Genomic DNA, 26,794 nt, shown 5'->3' on the forward strand with positions numbered 1-26,794 from the left:
CATTCAAGAAAACAAAAGGCATAGCAGAAGGGCACGCTCCCTTCCTTTTACGGATACTCTGCACAAATCCCACACAGCACTTCTGATCTTTAGCCAGAACTTGGTCATCTGACCCCACCTAACTGAGAAAGACGCGAGGAAATGCAGTGTTTTCACTGCACCGAAATAGGCTGAACTAGAAGTCGTGGTCCTGTTAGAAGGGTGAAAGAGAAAGTGAATTATTAGGAGGTACCTGGATTCTCTGCTACACTTAGTTCTACACTCAACACAAAGTTAGCTGTGAATCAACTTTTTTTTTTTTTTAATAACCTGAGACAGGGGCGCCTGGGTGGCTTAGTCGGTTGAGCGTCCGACTTTCACTTAGGTCATGATCTCGCGGTTCGTGGGTTCGAGCCCCGCGTCGGGCTCTGTGCTGACTGCCAGCTCAGAGCCTGGAGCCTGTTTCGGTCTGTGACTCCCTCTCTCTCTGACCCTCCCCTGCTCACGCTGTCTCTCTCTCTCTCTCTCTCTCTCTCTCTCCTAGAAATAAATAAAACATTAAAAAAATTAAAAAAAAAAAATAACCTGAGACAGTCTGAGGTAAACATGTCTTCCCTCAAAATGTGTTTTAGAGGTAGATGGGGGTGGGGTAAGAGGAGATTTGTTGACTATAAGCTTAAACTTGAAGTATGAACACTTACACCCTAATTAGAATTTTCTCACTTTCTAGCTTCTCAGCAGTAACGTGTGATAGGAGCCCACGCTAAAATTTAAAAGACGACTCCAGGATGTTTACTCTCTTAGTATCATGGTATGTAAGTTTAACAAAACACAAACCTTAACACCTTCTTTCCCCAGAGACTGTAGCGTCTCTGAAAATGTACAGATTTGGATCTTTCAGAAGTACAATGTGGTGAGGGACGTCAGCAGAACGATGGAGTGCACAGCTCCAAACTCCTGCTCCCCCACAGAAACATCAAAAAATAAGCAGAAGTGGTCAGAACCAACTTTGTCAGAACTCTGGGGGGAAGAAACTCAAAGGTTTACAGTAGCAACCAAGCAAAAACTTCCTGACAAGGCTAAGATCCTGGATGTAATAGATAAAAACTTTAAGTCAACTATCTGAAACATGTTTGAAGAGCTGGAGGAAACCATGAACCAGGAGATAAAGGAAATGAGGGAAATGATGTATAAACAAAATGAGAATATCAATAAGGAAACAGAAAGTATAAAAAGGAAGACTTAGGATTCTGGAGCTGAAAAGGACAATAATTGAAATTTTAAAAAAACTGACGAGAGGGGCTTAATGGTATATGTGAGCAGGCAGAAGAAAGAATCAGCAAATGTGAAAACAGAACAACTGAAATGATCACAACTGAGGAGAGAAAGGAAAAATAATGAAGAAAAGTGAACACAGCCTAATGAAGAAAAGCGAACACAGCCTAAGCGACCTGTCAGACAGCATCAAGAGGACCAACAATGCATTATGGAAGTCCCGGAAGAAGAGACAGAGAAAGGATTAGTAGAAAGAACATCTGAAGAAATAACAGCAGAAAACTTCCCAAGTTTGATGAAATACATGAATCTACACATTCAAGAAGCTCAATGATCTCTGAGCAGGAGAAACTCAAAAGGTGCACACTGAGACACACTATGATGAAACTGTTGAAGGCAAAGGCAGAGAGAGACAAAGAGACTCCTGAAAGCAGCAAAGAGAAGTGGCTTGTCACATACAAAGGATCCTCGAAAACATGACATCCAATTTCTCAGCAGAAACCCTGGCAACCAGAAGGAAAGTGAAGTCACATATTCAAAGTGCTAAAGGGGGAAAAAAATTGTCAACCAAGAATTCTATACCTGGTTTAAAAAAATGCCCTTCAAGAACGAAGGAGAAATGAGGACATTTCCAGATACACAAAAGCTAACAGAGTGTCTTAGGAGTAGACCTGGCCTATGAGAGATGCTTCAGGAATCCTTTAGGCTGACATGAAGGGACACTAGAAAGTAACTCGAAGCCAGACGAAAAATTAAAGAGCACTGGTGAGGAACACAGGTAAACATAAAATACCTTTGGTTTATGACTCTTCTTTTTTATACATGATTAAAAAGGCAACTTTAAATAGTAATTATAAATCTATGCTAACACACACAATGTATAACGATGTCACTTTAGCAGTAATAATTTAAAGGGAAAGGAACAGAGAAGTATAGAAGTAGGGTATGTATACTATGGAAACTAAGTTGGTATTATTCTTTTTTTGTTTTTTTAAGTTTTTATTTATTTTTGAGAGAGAGAGAGAGCATGCACAAGCATGAGCAGGGGAGGGAGAGAGAGAGAGAGATTGAGACACAGAATCCAAAGCAGGCTCCAGGCTCTGAGCTATCAGCACAGGGCCCGATGTGGGGCTCGAACGCACAAACTGTGAGATCATGACATAAGCCAAAGTCAGACGCTTAACCAACTGAGCCATCCTGGTGCCCCAAGTTGGTGTTATTCAAAATATGTTACTAAAAGTTTAAGATGTTAAGTGAAGTGTCCAAAATAACCAGAAAGAAAATAACAATAGACAGTAAAAGAAAAGGATCAAGACTGTACACTTTTAAAAAAAACAACTAAATACAAAAAAGGCAGAAATGGAAACATCAAGGAACAAAAACTATAGAAGTCTTAGAAAACGAATAGCAACAAGGCAGAAGTAAGTCCTATCTTTTCAGTAATTACTTTAACGTTAAGGAGTTAAACTCTACAATTAAAAATCAGAGGTTGGCAGAATAGGTTATAATACATGATCCATCTACATGCTGTGTATAAGAGAATCACTTTAAATACAAAGACACGAAGGGGCGCCTGGGTGGCTTAGTCGGTTAGGCGTCCGACTTTCGCTTAGGTCATGATCTCGCGGTTCGTGGGTTCGAGCCCCGCGTCGGGCTCTGTGCTGGCTGCCAGCTCAGAGCCTGGAGCCTGTTTCAGAGTCTGTGACTCCCTCTCTCTCTGACCCTCCCCTGTTCACACTGTCTCTCTCTCTCTCCTAGAAATAAAAACAAAACAAAAAAAAAAAAACTATAATACAAAGACACGAAGAGGCTAAAAGTAAAAAGAATAGTCTATGCAAAAAGTATCCACAAGGGACATGAGGTGGCTGTATTATCTGACAAAATAGATTTTAAGTTTAAAAAATATTATAAAAGACAAAGATCTATGTTGACAAAATGTTCAATCCATCTAGAAGGTACAACAATTATAAACATATACGAGCCTAAAAATGGATCCCCAAAATATATGAAGCAAAATCTGACAGGACTAAAGGAAGAAATAGTTCTATAATAATAGTTGATTTCAAAAACCAACCATCAATAATATACAGAAAAAAACAGAAAGAAGATCAATAAAGAATGAGGGGACTTGAGGCAAACCATGAAAACTCTTGAATGCCAAGAACAAACTAAGGACTGATGGGTGTGGGGGGGAGACGGGGGAGATGGGCATGGAGGAGGGCACTTGTGGGGATGAACACTGGGTGTTATATGGAAACCAACCTGACAATAAACTATTTGTGTAAAAAAAAAAAAAAAAAGAATGAGGGGACTTGAAGAATACTATAAACCAACTGGGTCTACAGACACATACGGAGCACTGTGTCCAACAAGAGCAGAGTATACATTATTCTCAAGTACGCATGGAACATTCTCAGCATTCTCCAGGATAGACCGTAAGCTAGGTCACAAAACAAGTCTTAATAATTTAAAGAGTCTAAAAGTATAGATAGTATATTTTCCGGTCACAATGGGATGAACTAGAAATCAGTAACAGAAGGAAAACTAGAAAACTCACAAATGGGTGGAAATTGAGCAACAGACTCTTAACCAATAAGTCAAAGAAGAAATCACAAAGGAAATTAGAAAATACCTTGGGAAAAATGAAAACAACATAATGTACCAAAAGTTATCAGATGCAGCAAAAGCAGTGCTCAGAGAGAAAATCTTAGCTCTAAGAGTCCACATTAAAAAAGAAGAATGATCTCGGGGCGCCTGGGTGGTTCAGGCAGTTAAGCGTCCAACTCTTGATTTTGGCTCACATCATGATCTCACAGTTCATGAGCTCGAGCCCCACGTTGAGCTCTGCACTAATAGTGCAGAGCCTGCTTGGGATCCTCTCTCTTCCTCTCTTTCTCTCTCACTCTACCTCTCCTCTACTTGTGCAGGCATGCACTCTTTCTCAAAAATAAACTTTTTTTTTGAAATAAGAGTGACCTCAAATCAGTAACTTAACCATACACCTTAAGGAACTAAAAAAAGATCAAACCAAACCCAAAACTAGAATAAGGAAAGAAATGAAAAGATTAGAGAGGATAAATAAATAATAGAAGAAAAAATTCAACAAAACCAAAAGTTGGCTCTCTGAAAAGATCAAAAAATTGACAAACTATAGCGAGGGTAACTAAGGGGAAAAAAAAAAGAAAAGATTCAAATTACTAAAATCTGATATGAAAAAGGAGACATTACTATCAACTTTATAGAATTTAAAAAGATTATAAGAGAATACGATGAACAAATTGGATAACCTAGATGAAATTCACACATTCCTAGAAACAAAATTCAAAACTGACTCAAGAGAAATAGAAAATCTGAATATCCCTATAACAATAAGGAGAGTGAATCAGTGATCAAAATCTTCCCAAAAAAGAAAAGACCAGGACCACATAGTTTTATTGGTTGATTTAAATAAACATGTAAGGAAGCACTGACAGCGATCCTTCTCAAACTCTTCCAAAACCTGAAGCAGAGTGAATACTTCCTGACTCTATGAAGCCAGCATTACCCTTATATCAAAGCCAAATACATGGCAAAAACAGAAAACTACAGATCAACAGTCCTTATAAATGTAGATGCAAAAATCCTCCACAAAATACTGACTAACCAGATTCAGCAGCATATTAAAAGAATTATATACCATGACCAAATGTAATTTGTCCCAGGAACACAAGGTGGGGGGGGCTCAATATATGAAGGTCAATCAGTGTAACATACCACTGATTAATTAATAGAATGTTAACTCTATTAATAGAATTAATAGAATGTTAATAATCACCTCAACTGATATAGAAAGAGCATCTGACAAAAGTAATACCTTTCCACAATAAAAAGCACCCACATAAACCAGAAATAGAAAGGAACTTCCTCAAGTGGTATAGGCTATATGTGAAAAATCTGTATCTAACATCATGCTTATTGGTAAAAGCCTGAAACCTTTTCCCCCACAATCAGGAACAAGACAATGATGCCCACTTTCACCACTTCTACTCAACACAGTAATGGAAGTTCTAACCAGAACAGTTAGGCAAGAAAGGGAAATAAAAGACATCCAGATTAGAAAGTAAGAAGTAAAAGTAACTCCATTTGCAGATGACATGACCTTACATATAAAAACTCTAAGGAATCCAAAACACTGTTAGAGAAAATAAACAAATTCAATAAAGTTGCAGGATACAAAATCAATGCCAAAAAAAATCAGTCATATTTTTATACACTAGCAATAAACAAGAAACCTAAGGAAATAATTTCCTTTGCAACAGCATAAAAAGGAATAAAATACTTGGAAAGAAATTTAACATTTAAGGAGGTGTAAGAGTTGTACACTAAACCCCAAAACATTGCTGATAGAAATTAAAGACCTAAATACGTGAAAAGGTATCCATGTTCATGGACTGTAAGACTAAAAAACCATTAAGATGACTGGGGCGCCTGGGTGGCTCAATCAGTTAAGCGCCCAACTTCAGCTCAGGTTATGATCTCACAGTCTGTGAATTTGAGAGCCTGCTTTGGATCCTCTCTCCCCCTTTCTCTCTGCCCCTCCCCTGCTCATTCTCTCTCTCTCACTCTAAAAATAAACTTTAAAAAATCATTAAGATGACAATACTACCCGAGGCAACACATAGACTCAATGTAATCCCTATCAAATCTCAATGGCAGAAATTAAGAGAAATAAAAATCCTAAAACTTTTACTGAATATCAAGGAACCCCAAATAGCCAGAGATGGAGGACTCACACTTCCCAATTTCAAAACTTATTACAAAGCTACAATAATACTGGTATAAGGACAGACATACAGACCAGTGGAATAGAATTTAGAGCCTAGAAATATGTCTTCACATCTGTGCTCTGATATTTAGACAAGGGTACCAAAACCATTCAATGAGGAAGGGATAGTTTCTACAACAAACAGTGCTGTTATAACTGAACATCCATGTACAAAAAAATAATAAATTTGGACCCTTACTTTATACCATATACAATAAACCAAAAATCTAAATTTAAGAGTTAAAACTATAATACTCTTCAAAGAAAACATAAAGAGAAAGCTTCATGGCCCTGGTTTTGCCAAAGATTTCTTGGATAGGAGACTAAAGGCATAGGCAACCAAAGAAAAAAACCAGATAACATGAATGTCATCAAAATCAAAGCCTTCTGTGCATCAAAGGCCACTATCATAGAGTAAAAAGGCAACTCGTGAAATAGGAAAAAGTATCTGCAAATCATATATCTAATAAGAGATTAATATCTAGAACGTGTAAAGAACTCTTACAACTCAACAGCATAAAAATAAACAACCTAATTCAAAACTGGGCGGAGGACTTGAATGAACATTTCTCCAAAGAAGATGTATGAACAGCCAATAAGCACGTGAACAGATCCTCTAAGTCATCAGTCGTTAGGAAAATGAAAACCAAAACCAAAATGAGCTACCATTTCACAAGTACTAGGATGCCCACCAAACCAAACAAGAACAGAAAATAACAGGGATTAGAGACGGTGTGGAGGGACCGGAATGATTGTGCACTGGGGTGGGGAGGTAAAACAGCAGCTGCTGTGGAAAACACTGTAAGCAATTCCTCAAAAACTTAAACATAGAGGGTCACCTGGGTGGGATCAGTCAGTTAAGCTCCCGACTCTCAGCTCAGGTCATGATCTCATGGTTCGTGAGATCGAGCCCCGAGTCGGGCTTTGCGCTGACAGCACAGAGCCCGCTTGGGATTCTTTCTGTCTTTCTCTCTCTGCGCCTCTTCTGCACATGCTCTCTCTCTTTCCTTCTCTCAAAACAAATAAATACACTTTTTATAAAAAGTTAAACACAGAATTACCATATGACCCAGCAATTCCACTCCTAGGTATATATTCAAGAGAACTGAAAACAGGGCCTCAAGCAGATAGTAGACAAAAGGTGGAAACAACCAAAGTGTCCAGGAACTGATAAATGAAGAAACAAAATGCAGAATGGAATACTATTCAGCCATTCCTTAATGCTGACATGAATGAACCTTGAAAATATTATGCCAATCGAGAGGCGCCTGGGTGGCTCAGTCGGTTGAGCATCCGACTTCGGCCCAGGTCATGATCTCATGGTTTGTGGGTTCGAGCCCCACATCAGGCTCTGTGCTGACAGCTCAGAGCCTGGAGCTGCTTCGGATTCTGTGTCTCCCTCTCTCTCTCCGCCCCTCCCCTGCTCACGCTCTGACTATGTCTCTCAATAATACACAAATGTAAAAAAAAAATCAAACTGGATTACTTAAAAAAAAATTAGTTTACCAGCAGCAGCGACAAAACCACATGCAAATTCTACTACTTCTCTTTTCTGGATTATGGGTGACAAAGTACTCATCAAATACTGCATCAGACATTGGCTAGGGGCTTTCCTAACCTGTCCCCCTTCCTCTAGCTAGACTACATGTATGTCCCTGCCTCTCTTCTAGTTCGATGGGGCCTCATGACCAAGCTCTGTCCAACAGAAGTGGGCAAAGTGGCGTGCACCACTTCCACGCTTAGCACGCAGTCTTTCCTTGGAATCTTTTTCTTTCCTCACTCACTGGCTGGAGAAAGAGGATTTCAAGGCCCCAAGGAACGAGGAAGCCACAAGATGGAAGACACCTGATCCCTGAACGACCACACGGAGGACCACCTGCCAGATCCTCGCACTGAACTCTTCTTATGTTAGGCCACTGAAATTTGGGGTTGGTCTTCTCTAACAGCTAGCATTCCCCTAATACAAATATCCACACTGATTAAAAGCCAGGTAGCAAGCTTTAACCAAAAGAGAAAAGCCTCCTAATACCTATTCTCATGCAAGTGGAATAGAGGCAATTTTTCAAAAGGCACATGAGCTTTAAAATCAAACCAAAAGGGGCACCTGGGTGGCTCAGTTGGTTAAGCGTCCAACTTCAGCTCAGGTCACGATCTCACAGTTTGTGAGTTCGAGCCCCGTGTCGGGCTCTGTGCTGAAAGCTCGGAGCGTGGAGCCTGCTTCGGATTCTGTGTCTCCTTCTCTCTGCCCCTTCCCCTGGTCATGCTTGGTCTCTCTCTCTCTCTCAAAAATAAACACACATTAAAACAATTTTTTAAACCAAACCAAAACATTAAAATTAAAAAGAAGTTACTGATTCTCAAGTCGTGAAAGCCTAACGTCATCTCATATACACTAATGTCAAACAGCAATTCTCAACTTCAGAGCTCACTGAGTGCAGGTAGTATACAGCCTCACCTGTACAACTTTCAGAGAGGAAAGTTAACAGGTTACCAGCCAACAGGTTAACAGGGAGGTTAACATCTTCCACACTCTTCAATTTTAATGAAAATTTCAAAACATACAACATATATAAATATGTATACATCATGTTTATGTACAAACATTCCATAATTTTTAAAGAATAAATGAGATAATAGTATACAGACTGTTCTGTACCTTTTTATTTCACAACAGTATATGGGGACAGCTGCCTTAAAAGGACATCCCAGGGGCGCCTGGGGTACTCAGTCATTGGGCGACGGGCTTAGGCTCAGGTCACGATCTTGCCATTCGTGGGTTCGAGCCCCGCGTCGGGCTCTGCGCTAACAGCTCGGAGCCTGGAGCCTGCTTTGGATTCTGTGTCTCCCTCTCTCTCTGCCCCTCCCCAGCTCAGGCTTTGTCCCTCTGTCTCTCCAAACTGAATAAAAGTTTTAAAAAAAAAAATTTTAAGGACATCCAAGAACACCTTTTTACCAGCTGCATAGTATTCCTTAGCAGGAATGTGCTGTAACTAACCAGTCCCTTCTTGAGTATTGCAACTTGCTTCTGCTCCAACAAATACTGCCAACAATATAACATGCTAATGCACGGATTTCTGAAGGATAAAGCCCAAGAATTGAGACTGCTGGCTAAAAGAGAAGCGTAGGCACACTGTAAATTTCTTCTAGGTATTAACAACTAGCTCACCCACCAAAAAAATCAAATGCTCCTCATCCCTACTAACTGTATCCTAATGCAGATTTTTTTAAAATTTTGTTAATGTTTTATTTATTTCTGAGAGAGAGAGAGACAGACAGACAGACAGCATGAGCAGGGGAGGGTCAGAGAGAGAGAGGGAGATACAGAATCTGAAGCAGGCTCCAGGCTCTGAGCTGTCAGCACAGAGCCCAATGCGGGGCTCAAACCCATGAACCTTGAGATCATGACCTGAGCCGAAGTCGGATGCTTAACCGACTGAGCCACCCAGAGGCCCCTCCTAATGCAGTTTTAAATTACAGGGGTGCCTGGGTGGCTCAGTTGGTTAAGCAAATGTCTCTTGGTTGTGACTCAGGGAATGATCTCATGGTTCATGAGTTCGAGCCCCACACTGGGCCCTGGGATGACAGTGCAGAGCCTCCTTGGGATTCTCTCTCTCTCCCTGTCTCTCTGCCCCTTCCATGTGTACCCTTTTGTCTCTCTCTCTCTCTCTCAAAATAAACAAACAAACTTTAAATAATTTACAGCAGGCCTCTACCTGAATGAACCTCAAGTAGCAAACAAAGCCGGCCAAAGCGTCACGAAGTCTGAAGTGAGAATGAGAATTAATACTGACCAAGTGTTTAAGTATCAGACACCGCACTTGACCTTCACGATATCTCAATAATATAACAATCCTGTGAGGTGAGCAATACTGTCTCCATTTTTGAAAAGAGGAAACCAAGGCACAGAGAGCTTACCCAATGTTATACGGCTTTATAAGTAACAGAGCCAGCGCCTGAACCCAAGCGATCGGGTACCCGAGTACCCGATGGAGATGCCCCAAACTGGGGCCGAAGTGAGGGATTCTTGAAAAATAAAAATGAGGGCTCCCGATGAACCAAGCATAGGGCAGTTCCAAAATGCGTGCTTACAAGGCTCAGACGGTAATTTTATGCTACTAGGAAGAGTCCTATTTCCCCTTGCAGATTTCGCCTAGGAGCCCGCTCTCGGGCTGTGCTTAGCAACTGGGCTCCACCAAAGCAACGATGAGCCCACGGTCCACGGAACCTGGAGAGGCTGACCGACGCCGACTTGGAAAGCTGATAGGCGTGGAGGAAGCGAGAAGCAGGTGACAGGCTGCCACGGCCAAGTGAGATATTTTGGACCTGTATCAGTTGTCACAAAAACATTACGGGGGAAGGGGAACTAGCGTACGCACGAGAGAGAACCGCAGCTAACTGACACAGTCTGTTTATACCACCTTTCCCTGCCTCAAACACTTGCTATTTCTGCCGCACAGACTTGCTGGGCCTGGTAACGTTCAGATGGCACTGAGTCACGTACAGAGGCAGACAGCTGGGAGCTCCCCACTCTGACAAAACAAGTCAGGCTGCTGCCAGGTAGGCTCCTGGACCGCTGCCCTGCAGCTCCCATCAGGGCCTGGGGTGGGGGCTCCAACCAGCTTCCCTGGAGAGTCTGGTCTGGGGTCACCCTCCCTTATAGCTTCCCGGGTCTGTTGTGCATCAGCTATTCTTTGGGGATCACGAAATAAAAAGGAGAGATGGAAAGGAAGGAAAATCTCTTTCCCCTCCCCCCTTCCCATTTTGTCTCCATTCCAGGCACGGGGCTCCAGAAGTTTCATGGGGACAATCACCAATTGAAGGGTCACAGAAAATCGACAACATAATGTAATTTAAACAGGGAGGAGTGGGCATCGCACTGGATGATTTGCGAAGCATCTTAAAAATGCCATCAAGGGGCGCCTGGATGGCTCAGTCGGTTAAGCATCTGACCAGCTCAGCTCATGATCTCACAGTTTGTGGGTTCAAGCCCTGCATCGGGCTCTGGGCTGACAGCTCAGAGAGCCTGGAGCCTGCTTTGGATTCTGTGTCTCCCTCTCTCTCTGTCCCTCCCCTGCTTGCTCTCTCTCTCTCTCTCTCTCAAAATAAGTAAATAAACATTTTTTAAAATGCTATCACAAATGCCACAGAATGGAGGCAGTGACACATGTATAGGGATTTCGACTTCCATAATTCAAAACTCGGAAAGCACAAAAGAGTATACAGTGATATCTCCCTCCCGCTTCGTGTCACAGCCACCTAGGTCCTCCCCCCCCCAAAACAATACAGTGTTACTAGTCTGCTGCCTGTCCTTCCGGAGATATTTTATACCAGCAAAATATATAATCACAATTATAATATATGACTATATTATATTATCTTAATACAATATATTATAATATATTCATATTGTATTAAAGTATATATTATATTTATACTATACTATATATTTTAACATATTATATAATATATTTATCATAAGTATATATGTATCATAACTTTTTATAAATATTAAAACCTTCCCTTTCAGATTAAAGTGCCACTTAAATATTTTTAAAGGGGCAGAATTTAACATTTTTTTAAATTTCAAAGAGTTCTGAAACTTGCAGTTGAACTCTTTCACTCATAAAAATTTACCAACAGTTTTTTTAAAAAATTGCCAACATTTAAAAATCAAATTGTTTACCTCCAGAAATTAAGTTGGGCATCTAGCACACAGCAGATACTGAACAAATGTTTCCTTACTTCTTTTTTGTCCTTTATTACTCACAGGCAACAGGACAATTACTCACTTCCTCTCCTGATATCAAGAAATGAAATCTGTTTTCTTACTATTATTAACAAAGAGAAGTCCTGAAAATCTGTCGTGTATTCACTTAAGTGCTGAAAGATATTCATGCTGAATTCTGAAAAATCAGAAGCCCTATCCCAATAGCCTTCAGGAAATAATGAACAATTAGCCAATCAAATGACGTTAGAATTCAGAGGGGGGGGAGGAGGGTGCTAAAACAGAAGGCTAAATATCCACCACAAGGAGAAATGTTTTCTCACGGTTACAGGCAAGATATCCACATGAAATAAACTATCAATATGCGGCATATAACCTAGGACATCATATACTGGAGAAAGAAGTATCTTTGTATATTTTGAAGTAACACCAAAACCCAAAGACACAGCAAAATTGCACAGAATGTTTTGACATGATGTTGCCTTTTCTGAACAAGTATCAATTAAGCCAGATGTCAGTTTCACAAAATGAAACAGTGCACTGCAGCAGGGGCCCCAATGGCTAAAAAAAAAAAACGAAAGGAGTTGAGAAAGTACGAATTCCACCATTGTTTGTAAGCCTCGAGATAACGGTGATGGCGCTAAGAACATGGAGTACTCCACAGGAAAGGAATATTTTTAAATCCTCATTTATTTTCCCTGCGCTTGAACATGTATTCATGAGCCTGTCAAATCTACCTTCTAAAAGTATTCCATGCTATGCTTTAATGAATTGGATCTAGAGGCCATAAAATAAAAAGATGCTTCATGGTAATCTACAGACATGCAAGGGTAATCTTCGTTGGCATTACGTCTCGGAGCCAGCCACCCGAAATGACAATATGCTTCAACTCCCCACTCTGCTACCTGCCCAGTAAATCTCCTAGCTTACCTGCAGCTTTGGTCTCAGTCACTTGTTACGCACGGACGCAAACCCCAGAGCCCAAGAATGGCCAGGTATCGGGGCCAAAGTCTGAGTTCACATCTGTAATTTGCAATAACCAAATCTGGGTTTTAGACCTGGTCCCGTTTCAGTTAAAGATCCATGTAGGCCTCCACCTCTTTAACACTAGAGGGTTCCCTACAGCACTTTGTAACCTTGGTAGCCACCAGCCCGGGCTGTCATCCACCAATCAAGAACCCTGAGAAGCAAGGCCCAGGGCCAAGGGTAATTTTCACATTAAAGATTAAGGCATCTGCTTTCCGTTCTTTATCAGGGAACCATGAATGGAAATTGAGTGGAGCAATCCCTACGGTAAACGTGATGAAGTAAAACGCTCCCTGTTGGGAACAGTCATGAAGTGGGCTCAACTATTTCACATGAGGATGCCAACCTGGGCCTTAGCTCCACTGAATTTAATTCAAAAAGAGAATACTTGGTTCTAGTTTGGAGTCATCATGGGGGCGGGGCGGGAAGCCGGGGATGATTCAGATTACAGCTAGCTGACACCCACGTGACAACAGAAGATTCGTGCTGACCACTCGGCAGGTAACACACCAGGTGCCATTAAATCCATGAAAAGATGGTGGCAGCAGCTCATGCTTCACAACAAAAGACGGCTGACTCCAGATTTCAAACCACTACGTTTCTTCTTCATGCACTTATAAACGTATCTTCAAAGTCACGTCCATGCTAAAATCTGAAGAACACGAATCTCCTCTTGGCTTGGACAAGCCAAGTAACTGGGTATAACGTCCCAGCTGGACGGACGGGTGGGAGGCGTGCGCACGTCCCCGCCTAGGCCCGACTGTGGCAGTGCACCACTCTAGATCCTGGACCACGCTCACCTTTCACAGCGCTTCACACTCCGACTTTAACAAGAGACCCAGGAACACAGATCTCAGAAGCGGGCGCCCACCCGGGTTGAGACCATGGATGTGTGCATCCATCAGGCCCCCACCGCCCAAACTCGAGCCCAGAAACCCTCAGCCCTCGCCCCCACCCTCACTGTGGCCTGCCTCCTGGGGTGACGCGGTCCCCAGGGAAGTCACCCCCCCACCCCCCGCCGCGGCACACGCACCCAGTGGAGCTGAACTGGGGCGGGGACGGGCGGGGGGTTGGGGGGAGGCGGGTGCGGAAGCGCGATGCAGGGAGGGGGAGAGCGCAAAACAGAGCCCGGTGGACAGAACCAGGCCACCACTGTGCCTTTCATTATCCTGGTTCCCCGATGAAGAAACGTCGAAATAGGGTGGAATTCTTTCTTAACGGTAATAGAAAGCCAGAAAAAAATGCAGACAGTTGACCTTGGGAACCAACCCCGTCGCAGCGGGAAACGGAAAAGAAACACGTTGGCAAGGGAAGGGGGGAGCGCAGCGCAGCGCGGGGTGGGGGGAGCGCAGCGGCCCGGCCGCCGGAGGGGTGTCGGGGTGGTGGGCGCGGCATGGGGTGCTCACCGTAGATCATGGCCAGCCCGGTCTCGTGCAGGAAGCGCACCCGGCGGTGCTTGAAGAGCCAGATGGTGAGGATGGTGAGCGTGAGCAGCAGGATGAAGGTGAGCAGGCTCACGCTGTCTTGCCGGTGGCTCTCCTCCGCCTCCTTCTCAGTGGCGAGCTCCTCCATGGCGCTGCTGTCCTCGGCCGCCGCCCCAGAGGAGGAGGCCGAGGCCGCGGCGCGCAGCCCCCGACCCAGCAGCAGCGGCAGCAGCGGCAGCAGCAGCAGCCGCGGTGGCAGCGCCCGGGCCGCCCGTCCCGGGCCGAGGCGCGCCGCGTCACCAGACTCCATGGCCCCAGGGCCGCCCGCGCCTCCTGCGCGCCGGGACCAGCAGCCCGCGCCGTCGGCGGGTTCCCGCGGCGCCGCCGACCTGCCGGAGTGGCCGTGGCCGCGGCCGCCGCAGCTCCTCCTCCCACCCCCCCCACCCCCCCGCGCGCGCCGGGCCGGGGCTGCGCCGGCAACCGCGTGGGGGAGGGGCGCGCGCAGTGCGCAGGATCCCCAAGCACCGCCCCCCGCCCGCGCACCTGTTCGGCCCCCAGCCGCGCCGCGCGGAGCCGAGCGGCCTCCCGGCCCCCGAGGCCGACTGCGTTGGGGCCGTGAGACTCGGGGCGCCGGGCCGCGGGCCCCTTGCCTCCCTGCGCGCCTCACCCGGTCCTGGCGCACCTGGCCAGGCCGTCCGAGGTCGCGGGGCCGTTCCTGGGCTGTCGCCGCCGCGCTTCCTAAACGCGACGCCAGAGGTCGCCGGTGGCTGGCAGGAGCATCGGCTTGGATACGCGCGGCCGCGCGGTCTGGAGTCCTGTCTCCCGGGCCACCGCCAAGTGTTCGATCTCAGGCCGGTGGGTGGCTGCCCCGAGCCAAGGAAAGAGGGGGCCCTGGGGGAAGCGAAGGTTCGCGGAACAACGTTGCCCCCTACACCTCTCTTTCCACGATTCTCACGGTGCCTTCCAGTTTTCGGGGCTTTCCAGACTCTGCCAGGCTACACTCAAACCTCGGCTCCAAGTCTGTCCCAAAGTGAGGACTGATAAGGGGTTGGAATGAGGCGCAAGCATTAAAATATCTCCTTAACCACTCGGGGAATAGACTGACTTCTTATCCTGCACTGTGTAACTAACCCTCTTTGGGGAACAAGGTTGAACCAGAAGAAACCAAACACTTGGCATTCCTGGTAGGTAGATGAGCAGCAGAGGCTGGGGGTGGGGATTACCCTGGTGAGCCTTTTATGTTGACCTTCTGGTAGCCCCGGGAGTTTTTGGATGATTCTTAGGACGGCTCTGGAAAAAAAAATAATAGAGGAGACTCCGGAACAATTCCTTAGGAACTAGAATTTTCAATCCACCTTGTTCCCCTGGTCAAGGAAGAAAAGAGAGATTAATTTTTTTTCTCAAGATTTTTTTAAAGTAATCTCTACACCCAACATGGGGATCGAACTTACAACCCCGAGATTAAGAGTCACACGCTCTACCTACTGAGCAAACCAGGTGCCCCTAGAGATAGAATCTTTAATCACTGACTCCCCAGTGCCTAATGCTGTGCTCCTAAGTGTTTATTGAACTCTGAGATCCATACCAACTGTTCCTGTTTTCTCTCCCAGAGGAGTTTGCATTTTTAAGAGAATTTATTAAAGACAGCAATGCTTAACTACAAAGCGTAATAGAAGTAGGGTAGGGATGGCATTGGGTAGGAAAGATATTTGGAGCACTGCAGACTTCCTGGTTCCCCTCTGGGTGAATACTGCCAAGTGGCTTAGTACCTTCTTTGAAGCAGGGGAATCTCTTCCATCAAGATTTTAGCTACCATTGTCCCCTGTTCATCCAGACTATCACGCAGCCCCTGCAAAGGTCCATACTCCTTGAAGGTCCATACAGGTTCCCAATGAAATTGCAAGCACTAAAAAACCTGGAGAGTCACAGAAAAAGTTATACGATAGGAAAACTAATTTCTGGAGACTCACAAAAATCCAGGTTTGCTGAAAACTGGTTATATTGATCATAATATTTAAAATTACACCTTCTTGGGTTCCTGTAAGTCAAGGACAGCACTTCTTTCTGCAGACTTCTTTTTTTTTTAAGTTTATTTTTTTTAATTTTTTTTATGTCTTTATTTTATTTTGAGAGACAGAGACAGAGACTGAGCAGGAGAGGGGCAGAGAGAGAAGGAGACACAGAATCTGAAGCAGGCGCCAGACTCTGAGCCGTCAGCACAGAGCCCAAAGCGGGGCTCGAACCCACGGGCTGCGAGGTCATGACCTGAGCCGAAGTCAGACGCCCAACCGACTGAGCCATCCAGGCGCCCCAAAGTTTATTTATTTTTGAGAGAGACAGAAACAGCGTGAGGGAGGGAGGGGCAGAGAGAGAGGAAGACAGAAAATCCCAAGCGGGCTCTGTGCTGCCAGCACAGAGCCTGACGTGGGGCTCGAACTCGTGAAACTGTGAGATCATGACCTGAGCCGAAACCAAGAGTTGGGCACCCAACCAACAGAGCCACCCAGGCGTCCCTCTGCAGACTTCTGAGTACTTGCAGCAGATCGTACTTCCAAAAAAATGCCCACAACCATATTTCTAATTTCACATGCCCGTTCCAGAACCTTGCCAGTGCCCCCATCAAGAGGTGGCATCTGTGTTCCCTCCCCCTTGAACTTCGGTGGACCCTTGTGACTGCCTCCAAGAATAGAATGGCAATAGAGACCACATAACTTGTGAAACGACATAATAAAAGACAATCCTATTTCCTGCCTGAGTCACTCTCACACTCTTGCTCTCCACTCTGGAGCCCTGAGCTGCCACGTGAAAAATCTAGACCCCAGTGAGCTGTCACACCTGTTAGAAAGGCTACCATCGAAAAGACAAGGGATAACAAATGCAGACGAGGGTGTGGAGAAAAGGGAACACTTGTGCACTGTTAGTGGGAATGTAAACTGATACAGGCGCTATGGAAAATGGGGGGGGGGTCTGTCAAAAAATTAAAAATAGGACTACCATATGATCCAGAAATTCTACCTCTGGATATTTATCCAAAGAAAATGAAAGCAGGATCTCAAAGCTATATCTACATTCCCATGTGTATTGCAGCATTCTTCATAAGAGCCAAGATAGGGAAACAAGCATCTGTCAAAAGATGAATGGCTAAAGAAAATGTAATATAGATAGAGAGATAGATAGGTTGAGATATAAAGATATAGCTATATACACACACAATGGAAAATTCAGCCATGCGAAGGAAGGAAATTCTGCCATTTGCAGCAGCGCAGATGGCCCTTGAGGGCCTGTAAATCAGTGAAGTATGTCAAGGAAAGAAAAATACTGTATGACCTCACTTATAGGTAGGATCTAAAAAAGCTGAACTTGTAGAAACAGAGTAGAAATTCAGCTACCAGGGGCTGAGAGGGGAGGTAAATGGGGCTTAGAGTTGTAAGATGAATATGTTCTGGGGATCTAATGTACAGTGCTGTGATTACAGATAACAATTCTGTACTGTATATTTGAAAGTTGCTAAGAGAGTAGATCTTAAATATTGTCACCACAAAAAGAGAAATGATAGGGCAGCCGGGTGGCTCAGTTGGGAAAGTGTCCAACTCTTGACTTCAGCTCAGGTCGTGATCTCATGGTTCAGAAGATTGAGCCCTGTGTCGAGCTCCATGCTGACAGTGCAGAGCATGCTTGGGATTCTCTCTCTCCCTCTCTCTCTCTCTTCCCCTCCCCTGTTCACATGTGTGCACACGCACTCTCTCTCAAAACAAATAAATAAAAATTAAAAAAAGAAATGGTAATTATGTGATATGATGGAGGTATTAGCTAACACCATGGTAGCAACCATAGTGAAATATATAAGTGTATCAGATCGACACAGTGTACACCTTAAACTTGGACAATGTGATATGTCAATTATATCTCAAAAAAGCTGGACACTGTTTAAAAAGAAATCAACCTTGAAGCCTCCAGCTAGAGAAACCATGGAAAAATAACAGCAATAGCGACAGACACCATAGGAACTGCAGCTTTTTCAGTGTTCCCAGCCCAAATACCACACCTGAATGAGTGAGCCTTCAAATTCTTATATTCCCAGCCACCATCTTACTGTAAACCTATGAGAGACACCCAAGGAAGAAATACCTAGCTGAGCCTAATCAATGCCCGAATCTACATCGATTCAATGGTTTGTGTTATTTTAAGCTCTGAAGGTGTGTGTGTGTGTGTGTGTGTGTGTGTGTGTGTGTGTGTGTTTGTTTGTTTTGAGATAGAGAGAGAGAAGGCTCAGCACGGAGCCCAACACGGGATTTGATCCCACGACCATGAGATCATGACCTGAACCGAAATCAAGAGTCAGACGTTCAACCAACTGAGCCACCCAGACACTCCTAAGCTACTCAGGTTAAGTGTGATTTCTTCCAAAGCCGTCGATTACTAGAAGAACATCTATAGGATAAAGTGGTTACCTCAGAGTATGAAAAGATTTGCCCCAAGTATTCACAAATATACAGCAAAGAAAATGCTCCATTATCTATACATATTTCTATATGAAGACTAACCTGTACAATACAAGGGTTCTGGTTCCAGTTAACACAGAATAATCACATTCAACCCATTTCCTCCCACTGAATGCAGCCGTAAGACCTGAAAAGAATGTGTGGATCAGCTCTTTGAGGGCCCTAAGAAAATTGTATCAGGTTAGTGGAGGAAGAGCGCCAGAATTTGAAGTAAAGCCACAGGCAGCGAGTTTACCATTTTTTCCCTCCAGGAGCCATGGACTGAACTCAAGGCAGCCCAAAACCCAGAAGGGGACACGGACATGGCAGAGAGAACACCAGGAAGAGTGGGAAATAGACCCTCTAATGTTCAGAGAAAGTAGGGAAGTACACCAATTTTCCTTTTCTCTGTTCTCTCGCACCCTTGCCAATAGGCGATCCTCCGCTGAGTCAACGGCGACAATGGAGGGAGTGGTGCCGTCAAGTACCTAAAATGCTGACAGAAGGAGGAGACTTCCTCTCTGGTCTCGAATAGCTACGGTCCCAAGACAGTGGGGTCAAATGTCCAATGATAACCCTTTTTCTCTCTCGGTCTTCCCGCGGCTTGGCCCCCAGACGTGGGTGAAGTTGCGGGAAGGGGACAGCAGAGACAGATAAAGACTCAGATTTCTTGCCAAAGGATTGAAAAGAGGGACTCCAAAGAACTGTGAAGTCCCAGGGAGATTGTGGAGAGGAAAGAATTTGGGAAAACAACCCTACAGAGCTGTTTATGAGCTCCTAGATTCACCCTAACCTGCATGCGGCTCTTATCCTGAATGGTATCCCAAAGACTGTGAAAACTGAACTAGGAAACAGATCGCCACCCAGATCCTAGACTAGCCACTGGATAACACTAGTGGGACAAATCAAGATAGCTGTGCAAAAGTTTTGCAGTCTGAATTGACTTTGGAGCCATGATCCACAAAAGGAAGGTCAGAACTTGTGATCTGCACCCAATCAAGTTGACTACAAGCTAAAACAAAAATATGAATATTCCTCCATGGGATTAAAACAAGACGCAAGGCCCCATAACATACTATCCAAAATGTCCAGGGGCACCTGGGTGGCTCAATTAGGCAGCCAACCTGAGCTCAGGTCATGATCTCACAGTCTGTGAGTTCGAGCCCCGCATCAGGCTCTGTGCTGACAGCTCAGAGCCTGGAGCCTGCTTCAGATTCTGTGTCTTTTTCTCTCTCACTCCCACTCACGTTCTCTCTCTCTCTCTCAAAAATAAATAAAGCATTAATTTTTTTTTAATATCCAGGATACAACCCAAAATTTTTCAGCACATGAAGAACTATGAAACTCTCAACTATTGATTGCCCGTTGAAAAGGCAATCAATCAAAAGACACCAATGCTTGGCACAAAAACAGACACATAGATCAATGGAATAGAATAGAGAACTCAGAACTGGACCCACAAATGTATGTATGGCCAACTAATCTTTGACAAAGTGGGAAAGAGTATCCAATGGAAAAAAGACAGCCTCTTTAACAGACGGTGCTGGGAGAACTGGACAGCAACATGCAGAAGAATGAAACTAGATCATTTTCTCACACCATACACAAAAATAAACCCAAAATGGATAAAGACCTGCATGTGAGACAGGAAACCATCAAAACCCTAGAGGAGAAAGCAGGAAACAACCTCCTTGACCTCCACCGCAGCAATTTCTTACTTGACATGGCAAAGGAAACAATCCATAAAACTAAAAGGCAACTGATGGAATGGAAAAAGATAGGTGCAAATGACATATCAGATAAAGGGCTAGTATCCAAAATCTATAAGGAACTCACCATATCCACACCCGGAAAACAAATAATCCAGTGAAGAAATGGGCAGAAGACATGAACAGACACTTCTCCAAAGAGGACATCCAGATGGCCAACAGACACAAGAAACGATGCTCAACGTCCCTCATCATCAGGGAAATGCAGATCAAAACCACACTGAGCTACCACCTCACGCTGGTCAGAGTGGTGAAAATGAACAAAGCAGGAGACTATAGATGCTGGCAAGGATGTGGAGAAACGGGCACCCTCTTGCACTGCTGGTGGGAATGTAAACTGGTGCAGCCCCTCTGGAAAACAGTGTGGAGGTTCCTCAGGAACTAACACTAGAACTCCCCTATGACCCAGCAATAGCACTGCTAGGAATTTACCCAAGGGATACAGGAGTGCTGATGCATAGGGGCACATGCACCCCAATGTTCAGAGCAGCACTCTCAACAATAGCCCAAACATGGAAAGAGCCTAAGTGTCCATCAACAGATGAATGGATCAAGAAGATGTGGTTTATCTATACAATGGAATACTACATGGCAATGAGAAAGCATGAAATCTGGCCATGTGTAGCAACATGGATGGACTTTGAGGGTGTTATGCTGAGCGAAATAAGTCAGGCAGAGGACAGATACCATATGTTTTCACGTATAGGTGGATTAGGAGGAACTTAATGGAGGATCATGGGGGAGAAGAAGGGGGGAAATAGTGGGGGAGAGGGAGGAAGGCAAACCATGAGAGACTCTTGAATGCTGAGAACAAACTGAGGGCTGATGGGGGTGGGGGAGAGGGGAAGGGGATGATGGGCATGGAGGAGGGCACTTGTGGGGATGAGCACTGGGTGTTATATGGAAAGCAACTTGACAATAAACTCTTTAAGAAAAGAAAAGAAACTATTGGATTTCAAAAAAGTAAAAAAAAGAAAAAGATACCAATGCTGACATGACACAGGACACAGATGTTGGAATTATCTTTAAAAAGACCTTAAAGCAGTTATTATAAAAATGCTCCCACAAGTAACAGCAAACAATCTTGAAATGAATGGAAAGGTAGAAAGTCTCAGCAAAGGATTAGAAGATAAAATAAGAGCCAAATTGAAATGTTGTAACTGAGGACGCCTGGGAGGCTCAGTTGTTAAGTATCTGACTTCAGCTAAGGTCATGATCTCACAAGTTGATGAGTTGATTCCCACATCAGGTGAGCTCGAGACCTGCTTTGGATGAACACAAGCCCCGCTTTCAGGTGACCTTGAGCCCCACTTGGGATGAGCCCTGCTTCTCTCTCTTTCTCTCCCTCTCTCTTTCCCTCTCTCCCTCTCCCGCCTGTGCCCTCTCTCTCTCTGTAAAAAAAAAAAAAAGAAAAGAAAAGAAATATTATAACTGAAAAAATATAATAACTGAAATTTTATTTTTCTAAGTCTATTTATTTATTTATTTTGAGAGAGACAGAGCAAGCAAAAGAGGGGCAGAGAGAGAGGAAAGAAGAGAGAATCCCAAGCAGGCTCTGCTCTTTCAGTGCAGAGACTGACACGGGGTTCAAACCCATAAACTGTAAGGTCATGACTTGAGCCAAAACCAAGAGCCAGGCACTTAACCAACTGAGCCACCCAGACACCCCAATAACTGAAATTTTAAAAGGATTAGATGGACTCAATAGCAGAATGAAGGTGAGAGAGTCAGTAAATTGGAAAAGAGATCAATAGAGGGGCGCCTGGGTGGCTCAGTTGGTTGAGCATCTGACTTCGGCTCAGATCATGATCTCACGGTTTGTGAGTTCGAGCCCCACATCGGACTCTGTGCTGACAGCTCAGAGCCTGGAGCCTGCTTCAGATTCTGTATCTCCCTCTCTCTCTGACCCTCCCCTGCTCGCTCGCTCACTCTCTCTCTCTCAGAAATAAATAAAACATTAAAAAAAATTTTTTAAAGAGATCAATAGAAATTATCCAATCTTAACAGAGGAAAAACTGAGAAGTAAATGAAATAGCCACCCATGGTCTTGTGGGATATTAACAAAAGTCTAACGTTCGTGTCTTTGGGGCCTCCAAGGCAGGAGAAAGTGTGATGCAGCCAAAAAATAAAAAGATATAAAACCTGAAAATATTCCAGATTTACCAAAAGACGGAAACCCAAAGACTCAAGAACCTCAGCACACTCCAAACAAGATAAAAGAATCAATGCCCTGACATATTATATTCAAACTGTTGGCACAAAAGACAAAGAAAATACATTTAAAGCAGAAAAAGAAAAAAATGGCATATTACATCAAGGGTGACAGCAATTCAAAAGACTATGAATTTCTCATCAGAAACCAAGAACATCATAAAGAAGTACACAACATTTTTAAAGTGCTGAAGGAATGGTTAACCCAAAATTATACATCCAGCAAAACTAGGTTTCAGGAATGACAGTAAAAGAAAGACATATTTCAGGGAATAAGAAAATAAAAATTGTAACATGGTCTAATGGAATTTTCAAAACATGTAGATGCAATACACAAGCATAACATAAAGGGAAAAGAATAAAGGGACCTACATATTACTATGGTTTTCATATTCCACTTGAATTGGTAAAACATTGATTCTAGATTGATTATAAAAGCTTAAGTATGCATATTGTATTCCCTAAAACATACAAAGAGATAAAGTAAAAACACAGTAGATAATTAAATGGAATACTAAAAAGTGTTAGGGGTGCCCAGGTGGCTCAGTCGGTTAAGCATCCAACTCTTGATTTTCTGAGCCCCGTATCAGGCTCTGTGCTGGTGGACTCTGTGTCTCCCTTTCTCTCTGTCCCTCCCCTGTTCTCTCTCTCTCTCTCTCTCTCCCTCTCTCTCTCCCTCTCTCTCTCTCCCTCTCTCTCTCTCAAAAACAAATAAACATTAGGGGCATCTGGGTGGCTCAGGCAGCTAAGCATCTGACTTCAATTCAGATCATGATCTCACGATTTGTGAGTTCAAGCTCTGCATCGGGCTCTGCGCTGCAGCTTAGAGCCTGGAGCCTGCTTCAGGTTCTGTGTCTCCCTCTCTCTCTCTCTGCCCCTCCCCTGCTCATGCTCGTCTCTCTCTCTCTCAAAAATAAATTTAAAATATTTTAAAATTTTTAATTAATAAATAAACATTAAAAATTAATAATAGAGAGGCGCCTGGGTGGCTCAGTCGGTTAGGCATCTGACTTCAGCTCAAGTCTATGCTAACAGCTCAGAGCTTGGAGCCTGCTTCAAATTCTGTGTCTCCCTCTCTCTCTCTTCCCCTTCCCCATTCACACTCTGTGTCTCTCTCTGTCTCTCAACAATGAATAAACATTAAAATTTTTAAAAATTAATAATAGAGAGCTAGAGTGGCTTTATTAATATCAGATAGGTTAGACTTCCCAGCAAAAAGAATTACCAGGAACAAAGAAAGAGGGATATTACATAATAACAGATCTGCTCACCAAGAAGATATTTCAATCTGTATTCATTTTCTATAACAAATTACCACAAACTCAGTGGCTTAAAACAATGCACGGTTGGGGTGCCTGGGTGGCTCTGTCGGTTAAGTGTCCGACTTCGGCTCAGGTCATGACCTCACAGTCTGTGGGTTCGAGCCCCATGTCGGGCTCTGTGCTGACAGCTCAGACCCTGGAGCCTGCTTGGTATTCTGTGTCTCCCTCTCTCTCTGCCCCTCTCCTGCTCGCTCTCTGTCTCTGTCTCTCAAATAAAATAAAGATATTAAAAAAATTTTTTTAAAAACAAAAAAAACAATGCACGGTTACTATCTCACAGTTTCTGTACGTTAGAAGTCATGGTACAGCTTAACTGGGTTCTATGCTTTAGGGTGTGTACAATCCAAGGGTCTGCTAAGGCTGCAGTGTCATCATAAACTTGACTGGGGAGAGATCCACTTCCAAACTCAGCTGGGTTTTGGCAGAATTCATTTCCTTGCAGCAGCATGACCAAAGGACCTGGATTCTTGCTGGCTGTCCACTCGAGGCCACCCTCAGCTCTGAGAGGCCACCTGCTGCATCATCTTTGCCATATAACATAGCTTAATCCAGATCGTGACATCCCATCCCCTTTGCCATAGTCTACTGGTTAGAAGCAAGCCCCGGGTCCTGCCCCGACTCCGTGGAAGAGAATGACACAAAAGCGTGAACAGCGAGATGCAAGTTCACTGGGACTCACCTTCTTAGGGACTGCCCACCACACAATCCTCGATGCATCCAATACCAGAGCTTTAAAACTCATGAAGCAAAAGCTGTCAGAAAAGAAAGGAGAAATAAGCATGTTCACAGAGTTGGAGACTTCAATACTCCTCTCCCAGTCGGAGCTCGAACGAATAGACAGAAAATCAGTCAGGATATTGATCTGCACAACATCAGAAACCAAGTGGATCTAATCGATATTTGTATAACCCTCCACCCAGCAACACCAAGATGCACACTGTCTCTAAGTGCACACGAGACAAAAGTTCGAAATCAGTTTCACTGGGCTAAAGCCAAGGAGTCAGCAGAGATGGCTCCTTTTGGAAGCTCTAGAAAAGAATCCATTACCCTGCCTTTTCCACTGATGGAACTGCATTACTTACCTTATGGCTCCTCCCTCCATCTTCAAAGCCAGCAGCGTAGCATCTCGTTTCTGTTGTCACACTTCCTGTTTTCTCCTTCTACCTTCTTGCCTCCCTCTCTTAAGGACTCTTGCAATGACATTTAGGGCCCACTCAGACAATCCAGGTAATCGTCTCATCTCAAGATCGTTAACTTAATCACATGTGCAAGGTCCCTCTTGCCAGTAAAGTAATATATTCACGGACTCTAGAAATGAGGGCGTAGATGTCTTTGGGGAGGCCATAGTTCTGCAGACTACATATACTTATTGAGGAAATTCAACCTGTCAGAGAAACATTCCAAAAAGGAATTCTACAGGCCCCAGTGGTTTCACTGGTGAATTCCACCAAATATTTTAAGAAGAAATAACACTGATAATACACAATCCCTTCTACAAAACTTACGAGGGTGAATACGTTATTTTATGAGGCCAACGTTACTGATGCCAAAGCCAGAGAGTTCAAGAAAAGAAAGCTATAAGCCAATATTTCTCATGAACTTAGACGTAAAAATCTTCAACAAAATATTAGCAGATTGAATCTCACAATGTGTATAAAAAGTATATGGGGCGCCTAGGTGGCTCAGTTGGTTAAGTGTCTGACTTCAGCTCAGATCATGATCTCACGGTCCATGAGTTCAAGCCCTCAGTCAGGCTCTGGGCTGACAGCTCAGAGCCTGGAGCCTGCTTCAGATTCTGTGCGTTCTCCCAACACCACCCTCGCCCCCCCTCCACGAGTACTCTGTCTCATTCTGTCTCTCAAAAATAAATACATATTTTAAAAATTAAAAAAAAAGAAGCATACACCGGGGCGCCTGGGTGGCTCAGTCAGTCAAGCATCCAACTCTGGATCTTGGCTCAGGTCGTGACATAATTCGTGAGTTTGAACGCCACATTGCACTGACGGTGCAGAGCCTACTTGGGATTTTCTCACTCTCTTTCAAAAATAAATAAATAAACGTTAAAAAAAAAAAAAGTATACACCACAACTAAGTCGTGTTTATCCTAAGACTGAAAGTCTGGTTCAATGTCAGTCAACCAGTCCATCCAATCCACCATACTGACTGTCTAATGAAAAAAAAGCACATGATCATATTGATGCAGAGAAAGCATTTGACAAAATTCAACATCCATTCATGATAATAACAATGAGCAAAATAATAGGGAACTTGATAAAGAGCTTGTACCAAAAAAAACAAAAAAACAAAAAAACCCACCAAAAGAACCGTGCTACCACTAACATCATTCTTAAGGTCAAAGACTGAATTCTTTCCCCTAAGATGAGGAAAAAGGCAGGAAGGTCCACTATCACCACTCCTAGTCAACATTGTATTAGAATTCCTTGCCGTGCAATAAGCCAGGAAAAAGAAATAAAAGGCACACATATAGCAAAAATCACAACATATAAATTTAAGTGGAATATTGGAGAAACAGAAAAACAAACAACCCAGAAGGAACAAAAAGGAAAGGAAGGAAAAAGAGGAGTTTTCAAAGGATATTAGAAAATCTCTCCTATTTACCGATGACATGATTATCTACTTAGAAAATCCCAAGGAATCTATAAAACCTAGAACTACATAAGTGAGTTAAGCAAGGTCTCAGGATACAAGGTCAGCACACAAAAATCAGTCCTATTTCTATATACTAGCAATATGCAATTTGAGATGAAAACCTTTTAA

General features: G+C 43.8%; 1 protein-coding gene across 2 annotated transcripts in view; it reads right to left on the bottom strand.

The window, feature by feature from the left end:
- The window catches only part of SLC9A7 (solute carrier family 9 member A7), a 130,794-nt gene extending 116,198 nt beyond the window's left edge, over positions 1-14,596 (bottom strand). For both annotated transcript variants that reach the window (XM_039216780.1, XM_039216779.1), the window contains exon 1: positions 14,216-14,596. In XM_039216780.1, coding sequence (XP_039072711.1) covers positions 14,216-14,543 — 328 coding nt within the window. In that variant the 5' untranslated portion in view covers positions 14,544-14,596. The remainder of the gene's footprint in view (positions 1-14,215) is intronic.
- Between the last annotated feature and the right edge of the window lie 12,198 nt (positions 14,597-26,794).

The sequence above is a fragment of the Hyaena hyaena genome, unplaced genomic scaffold (genome assembly GCF_003009895.1).
Source record: "Hyaena hyaena isolate Hyena2069 unplaced genomic scaffold, ASM300989v1 scaffold_658, whole genome shotgun sequence".
Taxonomy (NCBI): Eukaryota; Metazoa; Chordata; class Mammalia; order Carnivora; family Hyaenidae; genus Hyaena; species Hyaena hyaena.